Genomic DNA, 20310 nt, shown 5'->3' on the forward strand with positions numbered 1-20310 from the left:
TTTATAAATTACACTGGTTAACAAAGGTTTTGTTGTCAAACAAAAATTACTTTTCTGAAGGTTTTCGGTGTTCTGAACTCTAATCCGAAGTTAGAAAAAATTAATCAGCTCCCGTTTTGAAATATTACTGTTAGAAAATTCAGAAAAACGTATATGTGTACAACTTTTTAATCTTTTATGATACATATATTGAGCCAAACATGCTTTTTTAATCTTAAGATATCTCGGGTAGTATGAACAGCGTGAACAGGAATTTGGTTTGTTCGTTTATTGTTAAGAAAGTGGAGATTTATTGACTTAGAAGTCTTTTCAAACAAAGGAAAGTATAGCTATTATAGGTCTGTATTCCTTACAATTCAGTGAAGATTTTTTTTGAACAGGTATGATTCTAAATGCTTTCCAGATTTTGGGTTAACAGGGGCTTGTGAGAATAGAATTACAAATACGTATGTTTAAGGTCTGGTGAAATGCGAGGGTATATTATTTTAAGGAACTTCGAATGTATAGCATGCATATCAATGGCCCCATGCAAAATAATACTAAGTGACTTTTTACTATTTTTCAGGAGAGACGTTTACAGTTTTTTGCATATAATTTTTTTCTGTTTTAACCGATTTTCAAGTTGAAAGCATTAATATTCTTAAAATGTATATCCTGATTTTTAGTAAAGTGTCAAATCTGTCAAAACGTGGGAGCTTTGTTATATTGCACTTAGTATTATTTTGACTGTAAAATTCAAACTCTATAACTTACTATGTGAGCTTAGTTTTCTTCAACTGGAAATAAATCGAGTTCAAAACTATCAAAATAAAGTTAATACTGAACATGCGAATGCATACACGGAAGGTAAAAACAACATTAAATAAAAGAAAGCAACGCAATTTGCGTTGAAAACATCCTGAAATTGTGTTGTGTTCCTACAAAAAACTGGTAGCCACGACCCACGATCCAACAAAAATTGTATCACTAGCCGAGTACTATACCATCAAGATATCTCACTGTTAAAAATTACTGTGACAAACTGCAACTAAAGCTGAAATTAAATTTTTTTTAAGTTGTTTAAGTTGTGTAGCGTTTTTTCCGAGTGTGTGTGTACAGTTTATGTGTAGGTTTTAAGTAAGTTTATTCATCGTCTTCCCAATTTGATGCACCTGGGACAAAAGATGTAGTCTTTATTGATCTGTTGAATTTATGGTAGATATTCAGCCTTATTCTGAACGAAAACTCCCGGGAAACCATGTTCGGGAAAAGGGCCCAATCTTAAAATGCCCAGAATATCGTTCCTTTAGCGTATAAATTTTGTTCCTTTTTCGATAGTAATAATGAAAATAATAAGTTTTTTAGGTTTTGCCATTTATTATGATAGACTGAAAGATATTGAATATCCGGATTTTACTCGCTTCTGTAAAAGAAGTATATTAAAAACATACAAAGGATTTTATCCTTAATGTTGAGCAATTTACCTGTAAAACCTAACCTAACTCATTTTAACACTTCATTATAATAGATGTGGGAGATTTTGTTGGATTGCCAACATTTTTTTGTTTAAATTTTAAAGCATCTTCCAATAGTTTCTAAATCCGAAGTGTCAATTTAGAAAAAATGATTTAATTTGCAAGAAATTTTTTAATTTCATCGGAATTATATTTAACTTCAAAGAAGAATTTGAACATTTAATCTTACCGATTACCTATGTTTCATAGGCAAACCCCCAGCAGACGGTCCCGAAAATGCGTTTTTTTTGTCTCTTAAAATTGATTTGAAATCAGTCTCATCCCGTAGCCTTGGACTTCCTCATAACAAAAATAACCTTGGCAAACATTTTAAGTGGGGCCGAACCCCTGTTAGACGGTCCCTAAAATGCATAATTTCTTAAACTTTTGCATAACCACTTGAAAATAGCCGCATCCTGTAGTCCTTTTTTCTTGATTTTAAGTAAACCCATGAAAAAAAACTTAAACTTTAAACTTTTTTAAAAAAGTAAAATTTTTATAAAAAACAAAATTACGGCCAAATGACTCTTGGTGCGATTGTGCAAAATATGGTTTTCGACTTATGTCTTGATACTCTTTCAAGTCCTGAAGTCAAAGTGCATTTATGAAATTTTTCCCAAACCCCCATATAATAAAATCTAATGTCGATTTCTTTCACTCTAATGAGAGTACCCTTTTAGTACTTATTTTTGCACTATTGAAGGTTTTGTGTTCTTCCACGCCACAAAAGTGTAAAAAAAGTACTACGGAATACCCCAGATACTCCACATTTTTAGTCAGGGGGGTCATTCCGTAATTTTCGAAACTTGATCGTCAAAACGTTAATCGTGGACGTAATCGTAAACAATTTGCTTCACGTAACTTAGCGAAATTCGTTTCGTCTAAGTTTATTTTCATGCATTTTGAGAGCTTTCAGAAATTTTCAAACTGGTTTAAATGTCATACTGACTCTGTCTGTCATTAATAATATAAGAAGGAGAAGATGTGTTGATGTTTTTTTTTATTTTTTTTTGTTTCTGTCATGTCATGTGTTTTTTTTTTGTGGTGGTATGAAATAAAGGAATATGCAAAATAAACAATGTTTTTATTTTGTTTCTTGTGCGGGGTTTCTTTCAAAAAAAAAAATTATCTTATATGCATGCATTGCATTTGTGAATATAATACACACGTTTGTTAGGACAAAATCGTCTTTTTAATTTTTTTAGAGCAACCAAAAATTAACCACCATTGTAATGTTTATTTTTCAATCCCAAATAATAACAAATTACATTATTTGATCACAAACTTGAAATAATAAAAAAAAAAACATTAAATGAGTATAAACGTATGGAAAACGTGAGCTATTTAGCTATCGTCCAAACGTCAACGTTTTTGCGTGTACGTTTAGACGATTTTCGTCTTCCGTGAAGCAAACAAAATATAGCGAAAACGTGATCGTCCAAACGATTGCCGTTTTCAATTTTACGTGAAGCAACTCTATCGTCCAAACGTTAACGTCTGGCGATAATCGAGATACGGAATTACCCCCCAGATTTACACTGATTTGCACACGGACTTGCACACACAGTTATGAATTTGAAGTTTGACATTTTAAAATTTTGTTTGAAAAGTGAAAAATGCGAAAAGTTTTTCTTTCAAACTCTTTTGTTATTAACAAAAACAACCATTATGAATATATTTTAATTCTTCACTTTTTCCAAAATGAAATTGAAAACCGAATAAAAAAATTCAGCCAGTGTTCTTCATCAATAAAAAAAAAATCCTGTGCCATATAAAAAAAAACCCCATTTTTTTCTGCGTTGATGGGATATTTTTATTTTACAATTATAAAATCAAACAAGGGTGTGAGTCAATTAGGCTGAAAAAAACGATCAGAAGCATAATGAAAAATAAACCAAAAGTAAAACTAAGTCCGCTTCTAGACGAAGCCGCAAAGCGCGAAATGCACATAAGAGCAAGGGAGAAAGGAAATTCCAAAAAAAGGGAAGGAAGATTTTCTACCGTGAGTCTCCGGTAAAAAATTTTGTGACTCTTTTTGATGTTTCTCTTTGATGCTATTCTTTTTTTTTGCTGTTTTGCTTTATTGGTTTGTTGTGTATTATTTGCGTGTATAGTAACGTTTTTAATTATTCAAAAGTTTTCGTTGCGCATAGTCAGCTATTACACGAAGCCTGAAGAAGCGCGCTTCTTTTCAAAACTAATGAGTGCAAAAGAGAAAGAAGATAAAACAAAAAACTATGCGACCGGAGAGTCGTGGGTCGAAAATCTGAGACTCTTTTTTGACGTTTCTTTTTCCACTTTTTCTTTTTTCAACATTCCCTTTCTTTTCTTTTTGCTTCTTGGTGCAATACAACAACAACAAATTTTAAATGAAAAGAGAAATGTGAAATTTGAGTTTTTGACTCAAGAGGCATCGTGTAATAGTACGCGCCTCATAGAATGATTATCGAAACAAAATTCGAAAAAAGAGTCAAGCCTCTTGAGGCTTCGTGTACTGGAGTTGTTTCTTTGTATATATTTGGTGCTTTTTTTTTTGAATAAAAATACATACGAAAACAAGAACAAAATAAAACTAAAGAAAATAGCTGTCAAATCGGCGTCTTCTAAAAAATACTACGTATAGAAACGCGCGACGCACCGAAACGAAAATCAAAAGGAAATTCGAAGATAATTTCTGCGCCTTGCGTCTTCGTGTAGGAGCAGACTTATCAACTAACGTTTATGCTTCATAATGTAAGGATAAAATGTATTCAAACTAAAAAAGTCTTTACAAAATAAAAATTATTTCTTTCTTTTCTTAATTTTTTTCTCCGTTCTTCTTGACTTATTTTTCGTACACTAAATTGTTACAGATTATAGTTGAAAACGAATGTGTGATTTTCTAATTGAATCTGCGCACAACTCGGCTGAAATATATTTTAGCTCGGCTTTACTTTTCAAATAGTTTTGTATGGGCGAGTATGGGAGGAATTTTATGAAAACTCCTATGTTAGATATCAAAATATAACAGAAAAAATACTTACTACTGCGAATTTTTTTTTTAAGTTTTTACAAAATTTTCCCTAGGCCTGTTATCACTATTATCTTCAAGGAAATTAGCCATTTTTGTCTTACTACTGCGAATTTTTTTTTTAAGTTTTTACAAATTTTTCCCTAGGCCTGTTATCACTATTATCTTCAAGGAAATTAGCCATTTTTGTCTTGTCACACACACAAATACAAAAAATACATTATGTTCTATCACTCCGGAAAAAGGAGTAAAAATAGAGTACTCCTAAACAGAGTGAAAGAAAATGACATAACTTTCCGGTACTAAAAAAAATGCACGTATGAGTGCAAAATAAACATTTAATATCTCTATTTATTTCTTGTATGATTCTCGGTTTCTCACGCTTCTCGAATAAACTCGAGTGTACGGTGAGCGAATGCAATAAGAAAATTGTATTGTAACCTTAAATCTAAAGAAAATGTTTTCATTTCATGAACATATCGCTACTTCAGTGCAAAAGAGCAATAAGTCAAAAATTACATTTTTTAGTTAATGATGAGGAAATGATGCTTTTTAAATTATTTTTCTTTTGAAGGACTTGTTGTTCCTTCCTGCTATATTAAAAATAAATTCCAGTGCAAAACAGAGCTAACACAAAATGCTCCCCTTTTTTCTTCAGTAATTTCAATGAAAAGTAGATAACTTGCTTAGCATTTTCTTAGTTTTAAAATTAATTATCACTCCAGGTGACTAACAGCAGTGGTCTAGAGTTCAAAGTTTTCAGCCCAAAAAAAATGATTTTTTTTATAACTTAGCGATAGTGTAAGTAAGTACTTTTTTTTGAAGTGGCTATAGAAAAATGCTTTTATATTGATAAAGAGATACGAAATTGTCTACAAGATGCTGTTGAAATTCTTAGTTTATTCTAAAACGACCTGAAAGTAATTCTACCGAAATAAATATTCGAGACTTATAAGAAAAAGTGTTTATTCAACATGAAAAAATATTTTGAACTAACAATTATTGAAATCGTTACTACGATAAGTTTCAAACAAAATCAAATGAGCTTTTAACAAAACAAAACAGAACAAGTAGTTGCATCAAATTAAAGCATAATATTCAACACTCCCACTTTTTGTCAAAAACTCCCATTAATTTTCGTAAGAACTGAAAACGTTGTTTTGGTAACGCCTTCGTCAAAATGTCAGCAATCATTTCAGTTGTTGATACATATAGCAAATTGAAACAACCTTCTTCAAATTTTTCCCGTATGAAGTGATATCTGACATCAATATGTTTACTTCTTCGATGAAATTCTGGATTCTTAATTAATCGAATTGCACTCATATTGTTTATATAAAATGTTGTAGCATTCTTAATTTTGCTTGGCACCAACTTTTCGAACAATTGTTGTAACCAGACTAGCTCCTTGATTGCTTCAGAGGCTGCTACATACTCAGACTCTGTTGTAGATAATGACACACATTTCTGTCTTGTACTGCTCCAACTGATAATGCCATCATTATATTTGAAAACAAACCCTGATGTAGATTTTCAATTTCCCCAGCATAGTCAGCATCGCTGAATCCACATAACTGATGAACGCCATTTGCTTTGTACAAAATCCCATAATTGACTCTACCTTTTATATATTTCAGAATGCGCTTCAAAGCATTCTCGTGAACCACCAATGGCTTTTCCATTTATCGACTTGCATTCCCAATTGCATAACTGATATCTGGTCTTGTAGCAACTGCCAAATACATAAGACTTCCAATTAGTTGTCGATATGGAAACTTACTTGGTTCTGATTCCTCAAAATTTGTTAGTAGTTGGTTTGGATCACTTGGCACAGAAACTGGATTGCAACTTTCAAAATGGAATCGTTCTAAAATCTTCATGGTATAAGCTGTTTGATGCATAAATATGGAACCATCTGCTTGTTGGTCGATCTCAAAACCAAGAAAATAACCCACTTGCATTTGTTTAATTTCGAAGTGTTTCTTGAAAATGTTTTATAACTGCTTCTACTTTTAATGGATCGTCCCAAGCCACAATTCCATCATCCACATAGATTGCCATCATTAATGTTTTTCCATTTTGACTACTTACAAACACACAGGAATCGGAATCACAAGTTTGTAAACCAAATTGATTGATGAATGATTTAAATTTTCTGTTCCAACATCTTGATGCTTGCTTCAGCCCGTACAAACTTTTCTGCAGTCTGCAAACTCGCCCACTGTTATCATTGAAACCAACTGGTTGTTCCATCAAAACAGTTACTTCCAGATCGCCATGCAGAAAAGCCGTTTTAACATCGAACTGCTTCATGAACATTTTCTTCTCAGCAGCAATGGCCAGAATTGCACGCAAGGTATGAAACGTACCACTGGACTAAACGTTTCTAAATAATCGATACCATATTCTTGATTAAATCCCCGACATACCACTCGTGCCTTGAAACGTTCGATTGAATCGTCCGAATTCCTCTTCACCTTGAAAACCCATTTATTGTCGATTACCTTTTGGTTGCTTGGCTTTTCAACTAAACTCCAGGTTTGATTTTGCATAAGTGAATCAAATTCTAACTTCATCGCTTTCAGCCATTTCTCACTTTCTTTTGATTGTACAGCTTCTTCATACGACTTCGGCACTTCACTGATCGCCAATAAAGCCATCGCCATGGAAGCACCTTCTGGACGGTTTCGCAAGCGTTTTTCTAAAATGTTGGCTGTATCTATTCTTGCTTCTGGAATGGGTTGACTTGGAACTTTTCTTGTTGTTTGCTGGCTTTCAGGTATAAAATCAATTTGAACATCTTCAGCATCTTCATAACTGGACACATTATTGACAGTGTAGTACTAGTTCCTGTTCGGTTTAAGATAAAAACTGCCGTTTGTACTGCTTCCGCCCAAAGTTTTGGATTAAGTCCTTTTGCATATATCATCGACCGTGCAGATTCCATGATGGTTCGGTTTTCACGCTCGATACACCCATTTTGTTCTGGAGTGTAAGCAATGGATCGACGGTGACGAATTCCATTTTCTTCCAGTAATTGCTTGAAGGCAATATTTACAAATTCTAGCCCATTATCTGTTTGAAGAATCTTGATAGGATGACCACACTGTTTTTCAGCTATCTTCAAGACTATTTTAAACTTTTCAAGAGCTTCTGATTTGTTTTTAAGGAAATATACAAAACGGAGTTTTGAAAAATCGTCCTTAAAAAGTATAAAATATCTTGAGCCTTCAAACGAAGCTTCTTCCATTGGCCCGCATATATCGGCATGAATGATTTCTCCACAGCTTAGAGATCTGTCTGGTCGCAATTTGAAGCTTAGCCGATGTTGTTTACAATACACTGCGCGTCACTTGAATAGAAACAACATTTTTTCTTTAGAAAATAGCGATTGGCGCTTTGGTGAGGTAACTTAGTAGATTTTTGGTTTTGCATTTTCAAATAGGAACTTTTAACAAACAATGTTGTAAAAACAAAAAACCCAAAACAGAAACCGTATGGCTAGCATAACTTAAAAAAAAACAGTGTTTTTTTTGCGTCACTTGAATAGAAACAAGCTCTTAAATTAGATAAAAATAATGAAAAATCATGGACAACACTAATTTTAGTAAAGCAGTATTAAACTTTGACATTATTTGCACATTATAACCAATTATGGGCTACAAGCCCATAATCACATTCTCTCAAGGACTGCACAATGTTGCTGAAAAAAGCTTTATCATCACATGGTTGTGTATGTACCTTGCAATCACGTTTCCAGTGTCCAGTCAGACTACACTTGAAACATTTAGCAGGTCGCTTTGTTTTGTCTTTCTTTTTAAAATTTGTGAAATTTTTCTTCTTGATTGTACCGTTCCAACTTCTTCCAAATTAATATTTTCAACACCAAGGCCACTTTCCTCTACTTAAAGCCGATTTGTCAAGTTGATAATTGTTTGATGTTCCTTGGCTGTTGAATCCCATGCCGTAGAAAAATGTCGGTAGTCCGATGGCAATATCTTATATATTACCTAAATGTACAAAGCCTATTAGCAAATAAAAGTGAAGTGGAATTACTTGTTAATACTAGAGCCCCTGATATCTTACTCCTTTCCGAAACTCGCGTTACATTGGATATAGAAGACTCTGAAACTAAAATTAACAACTATGCACATGTGATTTGCACATCAATTTCAAAGTATACTGGTGGAGTGAGTATGTATATTAAAAACGGTATAGAATACTCTATCAAAAATGTAAGTAAACTTGATTATGTTGCATGGTTTTTAAAAGTTAATATTGTTATACAAAAAGAAAAATGGTCTATCGGGGTAGTATATAGATCACCAAGTTCTACTGTGAATGAATTTTTGGAAGTTTATACAAACTGGTATTTGCAGTGTTTTGAAAATGATTTTATAACGGGAGATTTTAATATAGACTATTTAAATGAAGATAACAATAAATCAAAAATAGAAGAAATTATAACAAATGAAGGGCTGTTACAACTCAAGAAGGAACCAACAAGAATAACTAATTACTCTAGAACGCTTATCGATTACGTGCTTACGGAAATTAACTTGTGCAATAGAATAGATGTGAAAATCGACTGTGATAATAAAATATCTGACCATGAAACAATAAAAATTGAAATAAATAACATTAAAAGCTTAAAAATAAAAAATGTCGAATATTCAAATACTCGAAGGTTACATTTGACAGTGCTTTAGAAGAAGTAGGATTTGATAACTTGTTTTTAATTGAAAATAGCATCGAACTCTTTCAAATGTTTGACAGTAAAATAAAGTGATGTGTTGACGCAATGACAGCTGAAAAAAATTTTAAAATTGATAGGGAATGTAAGTGGTTTACAATAGAACTACAAGATTTGAAAATAGAAAAAATTAGAGCATACAGGACTGCAACTTTGAGTAATAATGAGAACAATTGGGCTACATACAAAAATATATGCAAGCTATATAAGGAGAAAATCAAAGCTGCCAAAAATAATTACATTTCCGACCAGATTCAAAACAGAGCAGGTGATCAAAAAGGGATTTGGAAAATGCTTAAAACATTTGTATTGAAGGATGATGCGCAGAAAACTTACCCGAGTATAGAATTTGGACAAGAAAAAGTCAGAGATCAACTTCAAATAGCAAATAAGTTTAATAAATACTTTATAGAAAGTGTCTGTGATATAAATCAATCTATTCCATTTGTGCAATATGAACCTCCTGAAGTGATGAACAATCGATCTGTGATATTATAAAAAAGTGCAATAATAAAAAAGATATATACGGTTTAAATAGAGACATTATTTATAATTCAATTGAAATTATAGGACCAGTTCTTATGAAGATAATTAACATATCCTTATTACATGGAATTTTTCCTAACGGATGGAAGGAATCTACAGTCGTACCCGTGGAAAAGGTGAAAGGCACTAAAAACAGTGAAAACTTTCGTCCCATTAATATGTTACCAATGTTTGAAAAAGTGTTAGAGCGTGTAGTTAGTGAACAGCTTACAGAGTACATTGAAAATAATAATTTATTAGTTGATGAACAGTCTGGTTTTCGAAGTAAGCACTCTTGTGAAATAGCGTTAAACTACTTAACTTATGAATGGAGGAAACAAATTGATAAAGGCGAAGGGATAATTGCTGTGTTTCTTGACTTCAAACGAGCTTTCGAAACGATAGACAGAAAAATATTATTATTAAAGCTTGAATCCTATGGAATAAAAGAGACTGAATTAAAGTGGTTTCAATCATATTTGAGTGGAAGAAGCCAAAAAACAAGGTTTGGTGATACGATGTCGGACTCCATTGGTGTTAAATTAGGTGTCCCACAAGGCGCTGTATTAGGTGTAGTTTTGTTCTTATTATATATAAACGATGTTAAATGTACTCTGAAATACTGTAAAGTTATGTTATTTGCTGATGATACGTTAATATACATATATTACCGGTAATGATGTAAATGATATGTGTTCAAAAATAAATCAAGACTTAGATAATGTTAACCTGTGGCTAAGAGCAAATAAACTGAGTCTTAATGTAAATAAAACTAAGCGTATGAAGTTAAAAATTTGTGACCCCATCTCAGTGTACATAAACAATTGCCAAATTGAATGTTTTAAGACCATTAAGTACTTAGGAGTTATAATAGACAGTGAACTAAACTTCAAAGATCATGCCAAGTATATTTGTTCAAAAATTGCTAAAAAAAGTTGGTTTTCTTAAACGTATAAGACCTGTTTTAACTATGGGCAATGCAATAATGCTTTACAATGCCATAGTACTACCACACTTCTTGTATTGCTCGACAATCTTATATGGATGCCAAAATCAAACAAAGCAACGTATGCAGCTTCTACAAAACAAGTCAATGCGATCGATTCTCAAGTGCAATCGATATACACCAATGCAACAAATGTTAGAGGCATTAAGATGGATGAATGTTGACCAGCTAATAACTTTCAATACAATGATATTTATATACAAAATGAAAAACGAAATGATGCCTTCATACTTAGAAGAAAACATTATTATGGTTTCTGAAGTACAGCCATATAATCTAAGAAACAATCAAAACATCAGACCAATCCGATGCAACAGTAGCAGTACCATGAACTCTTTGATGTATGCAGGACTCAATCTCTTCAACAGCTTGCCCAATGATTTGAAAAATGAATCAAGATTTAAAATTTTAAAAATAAACTTAAAATATTTTTGCAAAATAGTTAAAACCTAAATAAAGTTAAAAACTAATTAAAATTAATATTAAATTTCACAAATACAGATTTAAAAATCTTGTAAAATATAGATTTTAAAATGTTGTAAATTTGCAAGAACGTTAAAACACGTAACAGAAAAATTGTTAAAAATTTGTAAATTGTATTTGTTGAAAAGTTCAACGAACTAATAAACTTTATTATTATTATATATCTTTAGTATTTTTGTTATTAACATACTATTGTCAATAGTGACACCTGCTACCTTCAATTTTTGCACCAAATTTTCTAAAGTTGAAATGTGATTGGCAATATCATGAGCTGGGTTCTTCTGGTATAAGTAATATTGTTCTTCTAAAAGATGCTTAGCTGAATCATTCGTTTGTTCATAAATTGAATGAAGCTTGTCCCACATTTCTTTCGATGTGGAACAGTTACATAAATGAATGAGAACTTTGGACCCACAAGAATTCACAATAACTTTCTGAGCCTTAGCATCCGTTCTTAACCATGCTGCCAAAAGGATAGCATCAGTGGGCTTTTGTGACGTTCCATTTACAACGTCATACAATTCCAAGGCTATAAGATTCACCCGGACTTGAAATTTCCACATCATCCATTGGGATGGATTAGTAAATTTTTCAATTGTTAATATATCCTTTTCCATAACTTCTCGAATATTCTTCAGTAGTTTGCTCTTTCAAATTTAATTGATGCTTCTCGAAGTATTTCCAGCAATTATCCAAAAAAAAATTTCAATTGCAAATACTGATTACGTAATTCTTCTTGAAATTCGTTCGTTCTTAAACGACCAATTACGTAATCGCTCGAAAAAACAAACTTTTACCAAAAATGTTGCAAATTCATTTCTTCTTACTTTCGGCGTACAACTGGGCCCATAACCTGTTGAAATTCTTCGTTTATTCTTAAACGACCTGAAAGTAATTCTACTGAAATAAATATTCGAGACTTATAAGAAAAAGTGTTTACTCAACATGAAAAAGTATTTTGAACCAACAATTATTGAAATCGTTACTACGATAAGTTTCAAACAAAATCAAATGAGTTTTTAACAAAACAAAACAGAACAAGTAGTTGTATCAAATTAAAGCATAATATTCAACGGATGCTGTATCTAAATGTTATATTACTTTATAAATAAAAAAGTGATAAGTTGAATCTTAATATAAATTAAACGTAAAAAAAAATTTCTTTCTGTAGCCTGGTACGCTGCTCGCGCTAAATTTTAGCTGAGATAAAATTCCCATACAAGTTATCGATAACTTGTATGGGATCCTTTTTATCTCGGCTAAAAATTTTCGATAATTTGTATGGGAGCTAAAATTTAGCGCGAGCAGCGTACCAGGCTTGTGTTGGTAAGGAGAAAAGTTATACTATTTCACATTATTGTGTAATAAAATTTAATGTTTTCTAAAGGTTAAACTCGTATCTATCTAATTGAATCTGCAAAAAAAAATTGCGACCAAGTCCAACTTCGACACATTTGCCCCTTTTAACGTTTTAAGTTTTTTAAAATGCTTACTTTTTTTTCATGCATCCATATTTTAAGTTGTTTTTTTAAGATTCAACTTCTTGAATTACAGAACCTGATTCCTTATAATTTTTCCTAACTTTTAAGACCTTTATATTGGTGATACCATTAATAAAACTCCATTTATAAGCGTTTTAATAGACCATTTGGATCCATTCTTGACACTTTTTTGGTTAATCAAAAATTGTTTTTGGAAGAAAAATGTTTTCATTGAAATCAACAGTTAAAATACTTAATTAAAAGTAAAACCGGAAAATAAGGATTGGGGACAAAATCCCGAAAACCGAAATGCCGAAAACCCAAAATTCCGAAAACCCAAAATCCCGAAAACCCAAAATCCCGAATGGGATCCCGAAATCCCGAAAAATTATATAAAATGAAAAATTTGCGCAAATTTTTTATTTTATATAATTTTTCGGGATTTCGGTTTCGAAAACAATCCTAAGTGTAAAATTAAGGTGTTAATACGTAAAAAAACAATATGATTCCGTTAATACATGGATGCTGAAAGCACAATAAGAGCTTAAAATCATGTAAAAAAAGAGATATTAACGGAATCATATTGTTTTTTTACGTATTAACACCTTAATCCATCTGCTTCTGCATGTTTCTTAACCTGTTCAATACATTATTTTTATATTTATTGACTCATATTTAGCTTAAAAATAAAATCAAAAAAATTTCTCTTTCTATTAAATATTTTACCAAACTAAAAGAAGCGTTTCTCCTTCCGCATTTTTGACGTCATAAAGTTAGTTTATATCGTGTATAGTCTAAGAGCCGGGAGCAGATTTTTTGCGTGAGAGGTAACCGATTCATATTAATATTAGAATAAGTCCCAGCCATGGTGATGACGAAAACGAACGTCTGCCAGCATGTGTCTGCGCCTTTGCTGAGAAAAAGTGCATCAAAAGTACATTTTTTCTGAAAATTGATTTAGTGAGGGTAACCACCTGGAAACAATTGGAACCTGACGCCCTCGTCGCCCTGATTACAAAAACACCCATGACAGACGTTTTAACTGCGCCCAAACACCCGACAGACGAGCCTGAAAACGCGTTTTTTTACGCGTTTTTAGGGATTGGGGTAACCACCTAAAAACAATTGGAACCTGACGCCCTCGTCGCCCTGATTACAAAAATACCCATGACAGACGTTTTAACCGCGCCCAAACACCCGACAGACGAGCCTGAAAACACGTTTTTTTACGCGTTTTTAGGGATTGGGGTAACCACCTAAAAACAATTGGATTCTGTAGCCCTTGACTCCCTAATTGCAAAAATACCCATGACAGACGTTTTAACCGCGCCCAACACCCGACAGACGAACCCGAAAACGCGATCTTTTACGCGAACGCAAGGGCTTGGGGCAACCACTTGAAATTAGTCTCATTCTGTTGGTCTTGACTCTCTGATTACAAAAATACCCATGACAGACGTTTTAGCTGCGCCCAAACCCCCAACAGACGAGTTCTAAATCGCGATCTTTTTTCGCGAAATAAAAAACCAAGGACTTGAGGTCACCACTTGAAATTAGTCTCATCCTGTTGTCCTTGACTCCCTGTTTGCAAAAATACCCATGACAGACGTTTTACCTCCATCCAAACGCCCAACAGACGAGTCATAAATCGCGATCTTTTTCGCGAAATAAAAAAGCAAGGACTTGAGGTCACCACTTGAAATTAGTCTCATCCTGTTGTCCTTGACTCCCTGATTGCAAAAATACCCATGACAGACGTTTTATCCGCGCCCAAACAACCGACAGACGAACCCAAAAACGCGATTAAATTTAATTGAAGATTTTTGTGAACAAACATTTTTTTTTCAAAAATTTTGCTTAAATTTCATACATTTACTAATGCCAAAAGATTGGCTAGGCAATTAAAGGAAAACAACTATTTGAGAGTCATGGACAATCTTCCATCGTTTAGGCGATAAATGTAACTTTCTCAAAAATTAACTTCAAACACAAAATATTTTGAACACAACGGTCAGCACCTACAATACTTGCATACACGTTTTTAAAAAGCCAGAATCTCATTTCTACAAATTGCATTTATCGCCTAAGAGATGGAAGATTGTCCTTCACTCATATTAAAGGAAAACAACTATATTGTCCATGACTCTCAAATGAGGCTATGAGAACAATAGTGGCGTAAGCCATAAAAAGGAAGTTTTGAGCTACGAGTGATTTAAGATACAGGGTTTTTCAAAACAACACTTTTTTGAGTGCCATCTAGTTCTGAGTGTATCTAGCTACATAAATCTATTTTTGTAATAAAGTAGATATATTAAGAGACCAAGTTTTTATGAAAAACTCATTTTTGAAAAAAAAACCGGTTACGCCACTATTGCTCTCATAGCCTCAAATAGTTGTTTTCCTTTAATTGCCTAGCCAATCTTTTGGCATTAGTAAATGTATGAAATTTAAGCAAAATTTTTGAAAAAAAAATGTTTGTTCACAAAAATCTTCAATTAAATTTAATCGCGTTTTTGGGTTCGTCTGTCGGTTGTTTGGGCGCGGATAAAACGTCTGTCATGGGTATTTTTGCAATCAGGGAGTCAAGGACAACAGGATGAGACTAATTTCAAGTGGTGACCTCAAGTCCTTGCTTTTTTATTTCGCGAAAAAGATCGCGATTTATGACTCGTCTGTTGGGCGTTTGGATGGAGGTAAAACGTCTGTCATGGGTATTTTTGCAAACAGGGAGTCAAGGACAACAGGATGAGACTAATTTCAAGTGGTGACCTCAAGTCCTTGGTTTTTTATTTCGCGAAAAAAGATCGCGATTTAGAACTCGTCTGTTGGGGGTTTGGGCGCAGCTAAAACGTCTGTCATGGGTATTTTTGTAATCAGAGAGTCAAGACCAACAGAATGAGACTAATTTCAAGTGGTTGCCCCAAGCCCTTGCGTTCGCGTAAAAGATCGCGTTTTCGGGTTCGTCTGTCGGGTGTTGGGCGCGGTTAAAACGTCTGTCATGGGTATTTTTGCAATCAGGGAGTCAAGGGCTACAGAATCCAATTGTTTTTAGGTGGTTACCCCAATCCCTAAAAACGCGTAAAAAAACGCGTTTTCAGGCTCGTCTGTCGGGTGTTTGGGCGCGGTTAAAACGTCTGTCATGGGTATTTTTGTAATCAGGGCGACGAGGGCGTCAGGTTCCAATTGTTTTTAGGTGGTTACCCCAATCCCTAAAAACGCGTAAAAAAACGCGTTTTCAGGCTCGTCTGTCGGGTGTTTGGGCGCAGTTAAAACGTCTGTCATGGGTGTTTTTGTAATCAGGGCGACGAGGGCGTCAGGTTCCAATTGTTTCCAGGTGGTTACCCTCCCTAAATCAATTTTCAGAAAAAATGTACTTTTGATGCACTTTTTCTCAGCAAAGGCGCAGACACATGCTGGCAGACGTTCGTTTTCGTCATCACCATGGCTGGGACTTACTCTAATATTAATATGAAACGGTTACCTCTCACGCAAAAAATCTGCTCTCAGCTCTCGGTCTAGTAGGGAGGCATTTTCGAAAAACTAAATTAAAATTAGATTATCTAGTAATTATCAAAACAAAAGTTCACTGCCATGGCCACCTGCCCCATTTCTTACAATTGGGTGGACAAACAATTTGTTCATTCTATGCTAACCACCTACAAACTATGAAACTAGGTAAAAATAGAACAAAATTGAATTAGAACTTACCAGTGCTAATTAAACGATTCATATTCGGCATGCCGGGGAATCCAAATAACCCACCACCAAGCATTGGAACACGTTCCATCATACTATTGTTGCCATTGAATCCTCCGTCGAAAGGAGTGAGCATGTTAAATGGATCGGGCATCATCATATTATTCATGAAACGATTCATGTTTCGCATTTGCATGTTCATAGAATTAATCTGATTACTGTAGAAAACCAAATAAAAACAATGTCATATAAGTTTAACTCAATTTCAACTTTTTTTAAACAGTTTGTGGTTTATATAATTACATAGTATTTTTCGAGCATTTTATTTTTGTGAACCAAGATTATGTGTATGCATTACTATGGATTTTCTATTTTTTTTTCTTTTGCATGTATTGATTTTCACATTTCCATTTTTGTTGGAAAATCAAAACATTTTATATTTTTTTTCAAAAAGATGAAGCTCTATATTAACTTACCCCATGTAACCATCATCTTCGAAATCACCAAGTAATGCTCCAAATAGTGACATATTTTTAAGTTTTGCAGAAAATATTTACGTTTATTATTTTATAAAATAGATGAGACTTGAAACTTGAACTGATGGATTTTTTTCTTAATAAATTTGAGAAACTGGGATGAAGCAGGGATGACAAACCGTCTTTCAGCATTGTATCGAAAGTAAAATAAAAAGTGTATCGAATTGTACTTTTTGATTCTTTCAACGTTTTTTGAAGAATAATTCAAAAAAATATTTTTTTGAACAAAAGACTTTAAGATTAACCAAAGAAAGTACAATTTTTTGATGCATATGCAACAAAAAATTTTTTAAATTTTGTTTCCAATTTTTTTTCTTGATATTTTGAATTCATAGATATAATCCTTTAAAATTATAAGAAATATCAGCTTGTAAATTTTGAATAAAATTGGTAAATAAAAAAAAAAGCAATGTTAGAATAACTAGTAGCATTATTTATACTAAATTTCATCAGAATCGTAAAAGTCGTTTCGAGAAAAGTGCAATAATTACTCGAATCATAAATGATGTTAATTTGGATTAAAATCTCGAAATTTTTTTTCGACACGAAACCAATGCTTGCCCTTTAATAGAGAAAGTAAAAATTTGCAATGAAAACAAAATTTGAATTGGAAATTTAAATATTTTGCATTAAAAAAATGTTTTTGCAAATAAAAAATTTTCTGCTTTGAAAAAAATCGAAACAAAATTTTAATAAAATTAAATATTATTTTTTAAGCCAAGTAATTATGCATTTTTTAATTGATATTTTTACATCCCAGGTTTAAATCAAAAATATGTTTTTAACTAATTCTAACAAGATCTTTGACAAATCAAACAAAACAAAATATTTTCACAAAAATTAATGATGATTTTTTCAACAAAAATTTTCTTGAAAACTTGCAAATACAATCAGTCGTTCGGTATTTATTTGATTGAAAATACTCAATTCTCAAATAAAAATAATTGTATCGAATTTAGTAAAAGTGTATTTGTGTACTTAAGCAAGGCCAAGTGTATTGAAAAAAGTACAATCGTATCGACTTTTGCAACCCAGGGATGAAGCAGAACGTGAAGAAATCAACCAAAGATACTCTATTATAGATCGGAAGCCTTACTCCATTTTGTGATAACTACTGGATGAGGGTTTTTACTGAAACGTCAAATTTCTACCTCTATTCAAATTCTCCAACAAAGAAAAAATCTCTCCAAAAAATTTTTTTCTCAGAACCCTTCAAGCAAACAGGTCCGACCTCGGTCCGAATCCGCTCCGCCTGAGGTGGAGCTGAGTCCGATTTCGGATCAGAAACTGGTCCGAAGGCGGCTCAAATTAGTATGGAAATTATAATCACCGCGAAGTCGATTGCATATGTATTAGTGTGGTGAAAATCTCCATTCCGAGAAATCGGAGCCGAAGTCGGAACGAATGACGTCCGGCATTTTGACATCGATCGATACTCGAGTATCGAATATGTTTGACATTTCTAGCAAAAAAAAAAACTCTGTTTATCAATTTTGTTCACTGAAATTGTTTTTTTTTTTATTTTAATGTTTTTTAGAACAAGAAATTACAGGATGCAAACAAAAATTTTCATTTGGCCATGGCATCCATGTTGGATTCAAAAAAATTGTTTTTTTCACAAAAAACCAAAAAATTACCAAAGTTTTTTCGAAAAATTAGAAATAAAAATAAAAATGTTTTCACATTTGATTTTTTAAAAATCGAAAAAAAATTCAATATGGCTACCTTCAAACGCTTATAACACAAGAACGACGCAACTAATGTTAATGGTCATGGTCTTAAAATGTAGCTAAGAATATACAGATCATTTTTGGTTTTTTGTGAAAAAAATTTTTTTTGAATCCAACATGGATGCCATGGCCATCATTGTATATATATTTCCATAGTACTATCATGCTATCATGAAGTGAAACGATCTTAGGAACTCTAGTGGTGACTTGAAAAAGCAGAATTTGTATGAAAAAAACACACTGAGCGCCACCTCAACAAAGTGGCGACATGAACTAATACTAAATTCGACTTCATGATAGTACTATAGAAATATATATACAATGATGGCCATATGAAAATTTTTGTTTGCATCCAACATGGATGTAATGGCCTTCCCACTTCGGAGTTAAAATAAAAAAAAAACAAAAGCAACATTTTTGACAGACAGCTGCCAAAGTATATGTACAGTGGTGCCAAATGTTTTTTACGTGTTAAAAACAACAAAAACTTTATCTGTATAGATTTTTGAAAAATCCAGATAATAGGTGTGTTTTTTTGTTTAAGCCTGGTACGCTGCTCGCGCTAAATTTTAGCTGAGATAAAATTCCCATACAAGTTATCGATAACTTGTATGGGATCCATTTTATCTCGGCTAAAAATTTTCGATAATTTGTATGGGAGCTAAAATTTAGCGCGAGCAGCGTACCAGGCTTTATCTATATAGATTTTGTGCAAAAAAACGACATCGAGATATTTGAAATCAAAACAATTTACGTGTTAATTACAACAAAAACTTTATCTGTATAGATTTTTGAAAAATCCAGATAATTATCCAGATTTTACTTTCTCTCGATAGAAAACAGTGCTGCCAATGTACATAACACTTATTAAATGTCAGATTCCATTAAGCGACAGCTGCAGTTGACAGATATATGACAAAAAAATTTAATATTTAAAATTGAATTCAATTAAGAATAACAAACAACACAAATCAATGTAAGTACATATAAGCATATTTTTTGGAAAAAGATGAAAATTGTACCATAAACTTTGTTTTTTTTAATTTAATTTAATAATTTTAGAATCGCGTTTTTGCAAGAGTGCGATATCTTCCGCAAAATTAAAGAAAAAAACCTGAAGAGGAGATGGAAAGTAAATCAATTTATTCTTACAATGAGCTAGCATATTTATCTTTTTTTCTAGGAATTATTTCACAAAAGAAGAATTCTGTGTACTGTGCCCTTGTGTCTTAATCGTGTCGATACCTTCAACCCTCACAGCCAAAATGTAATGTAAAATGCTCTTGGAATGCCCGATCGTTTGCGAAAACGTCTATTCTTTGACGATAAACATGGATAAATGTTAACAAAGCTCTTGATGTTAGTCAATTGCCTCATTAGAATGCCCACCACAAAAACAATCTCATACATTTTAAAAATGATACACGTCATGTATGTGCGCTGCAAAGAAAAGCAAATACAAACATACCTTCCGAAAAATATTCCCCCAGGATATACTTTTCATCCCAAACAGCACACAGCAACAAGCAAGACAATCCTAACATTGCATTATGCAGCTCATTCAACACCCAAATCCTTCAGCTCCCTAAAATCGCCC

The 20310-nt window shown here is 32.8% G+C and overlaps 1 protein-coding gene across 3 annotated transcripts in view; it reads right to left on the minus strand.

The window, feature by feature from the left end:
- Nucleotides 1-17079, minus strand: part of LOC129918823 (myeloid leukemia factor) — a 37756-nt gene extending 20677 nt beyond the window's left edge. For all 3 annotated transcript variants that reach the window (XM_055999566.1, XM_055999565.1, XM_055999567.1), the window contains exons 1-2: nucleotides 16924-17079; nucleotides 16460-16665 (exon numbers count right to left, since the gene is read on the minus strand). In XM_055999566.1, coding sequence (XP_055855541.1) covers nucleotides 16460-16665; nucleotides 16924-16976 — 259 coding nt within the window. In that variant the 5' untranslated portion in view covers nucleotides 16977-17079. The remainder of the gene's footprint in view (nucleotides 1-16459; nucleotides 16666-16923) is intronic.
- Between the last annotated feature and the right edge of the window lie 3231 nt (nucleotides 17080-20310).

This window comes from Episyrphus balteatus, chromosome 4 (genome assembly GCF_945859705.1).
Source record: "Episyrphus balteatus chromosome 4, idEpiBalt1.1, whole genome shotgun sequence".
In the NCBI taxonomy this organism is placed as follows: domain Eukaryota; kingdom Metazoa; phylum Arthropoda; class Insecta; order Diptera; family Syrphidae; genus Episyrphus; species Episyrphus balteatus.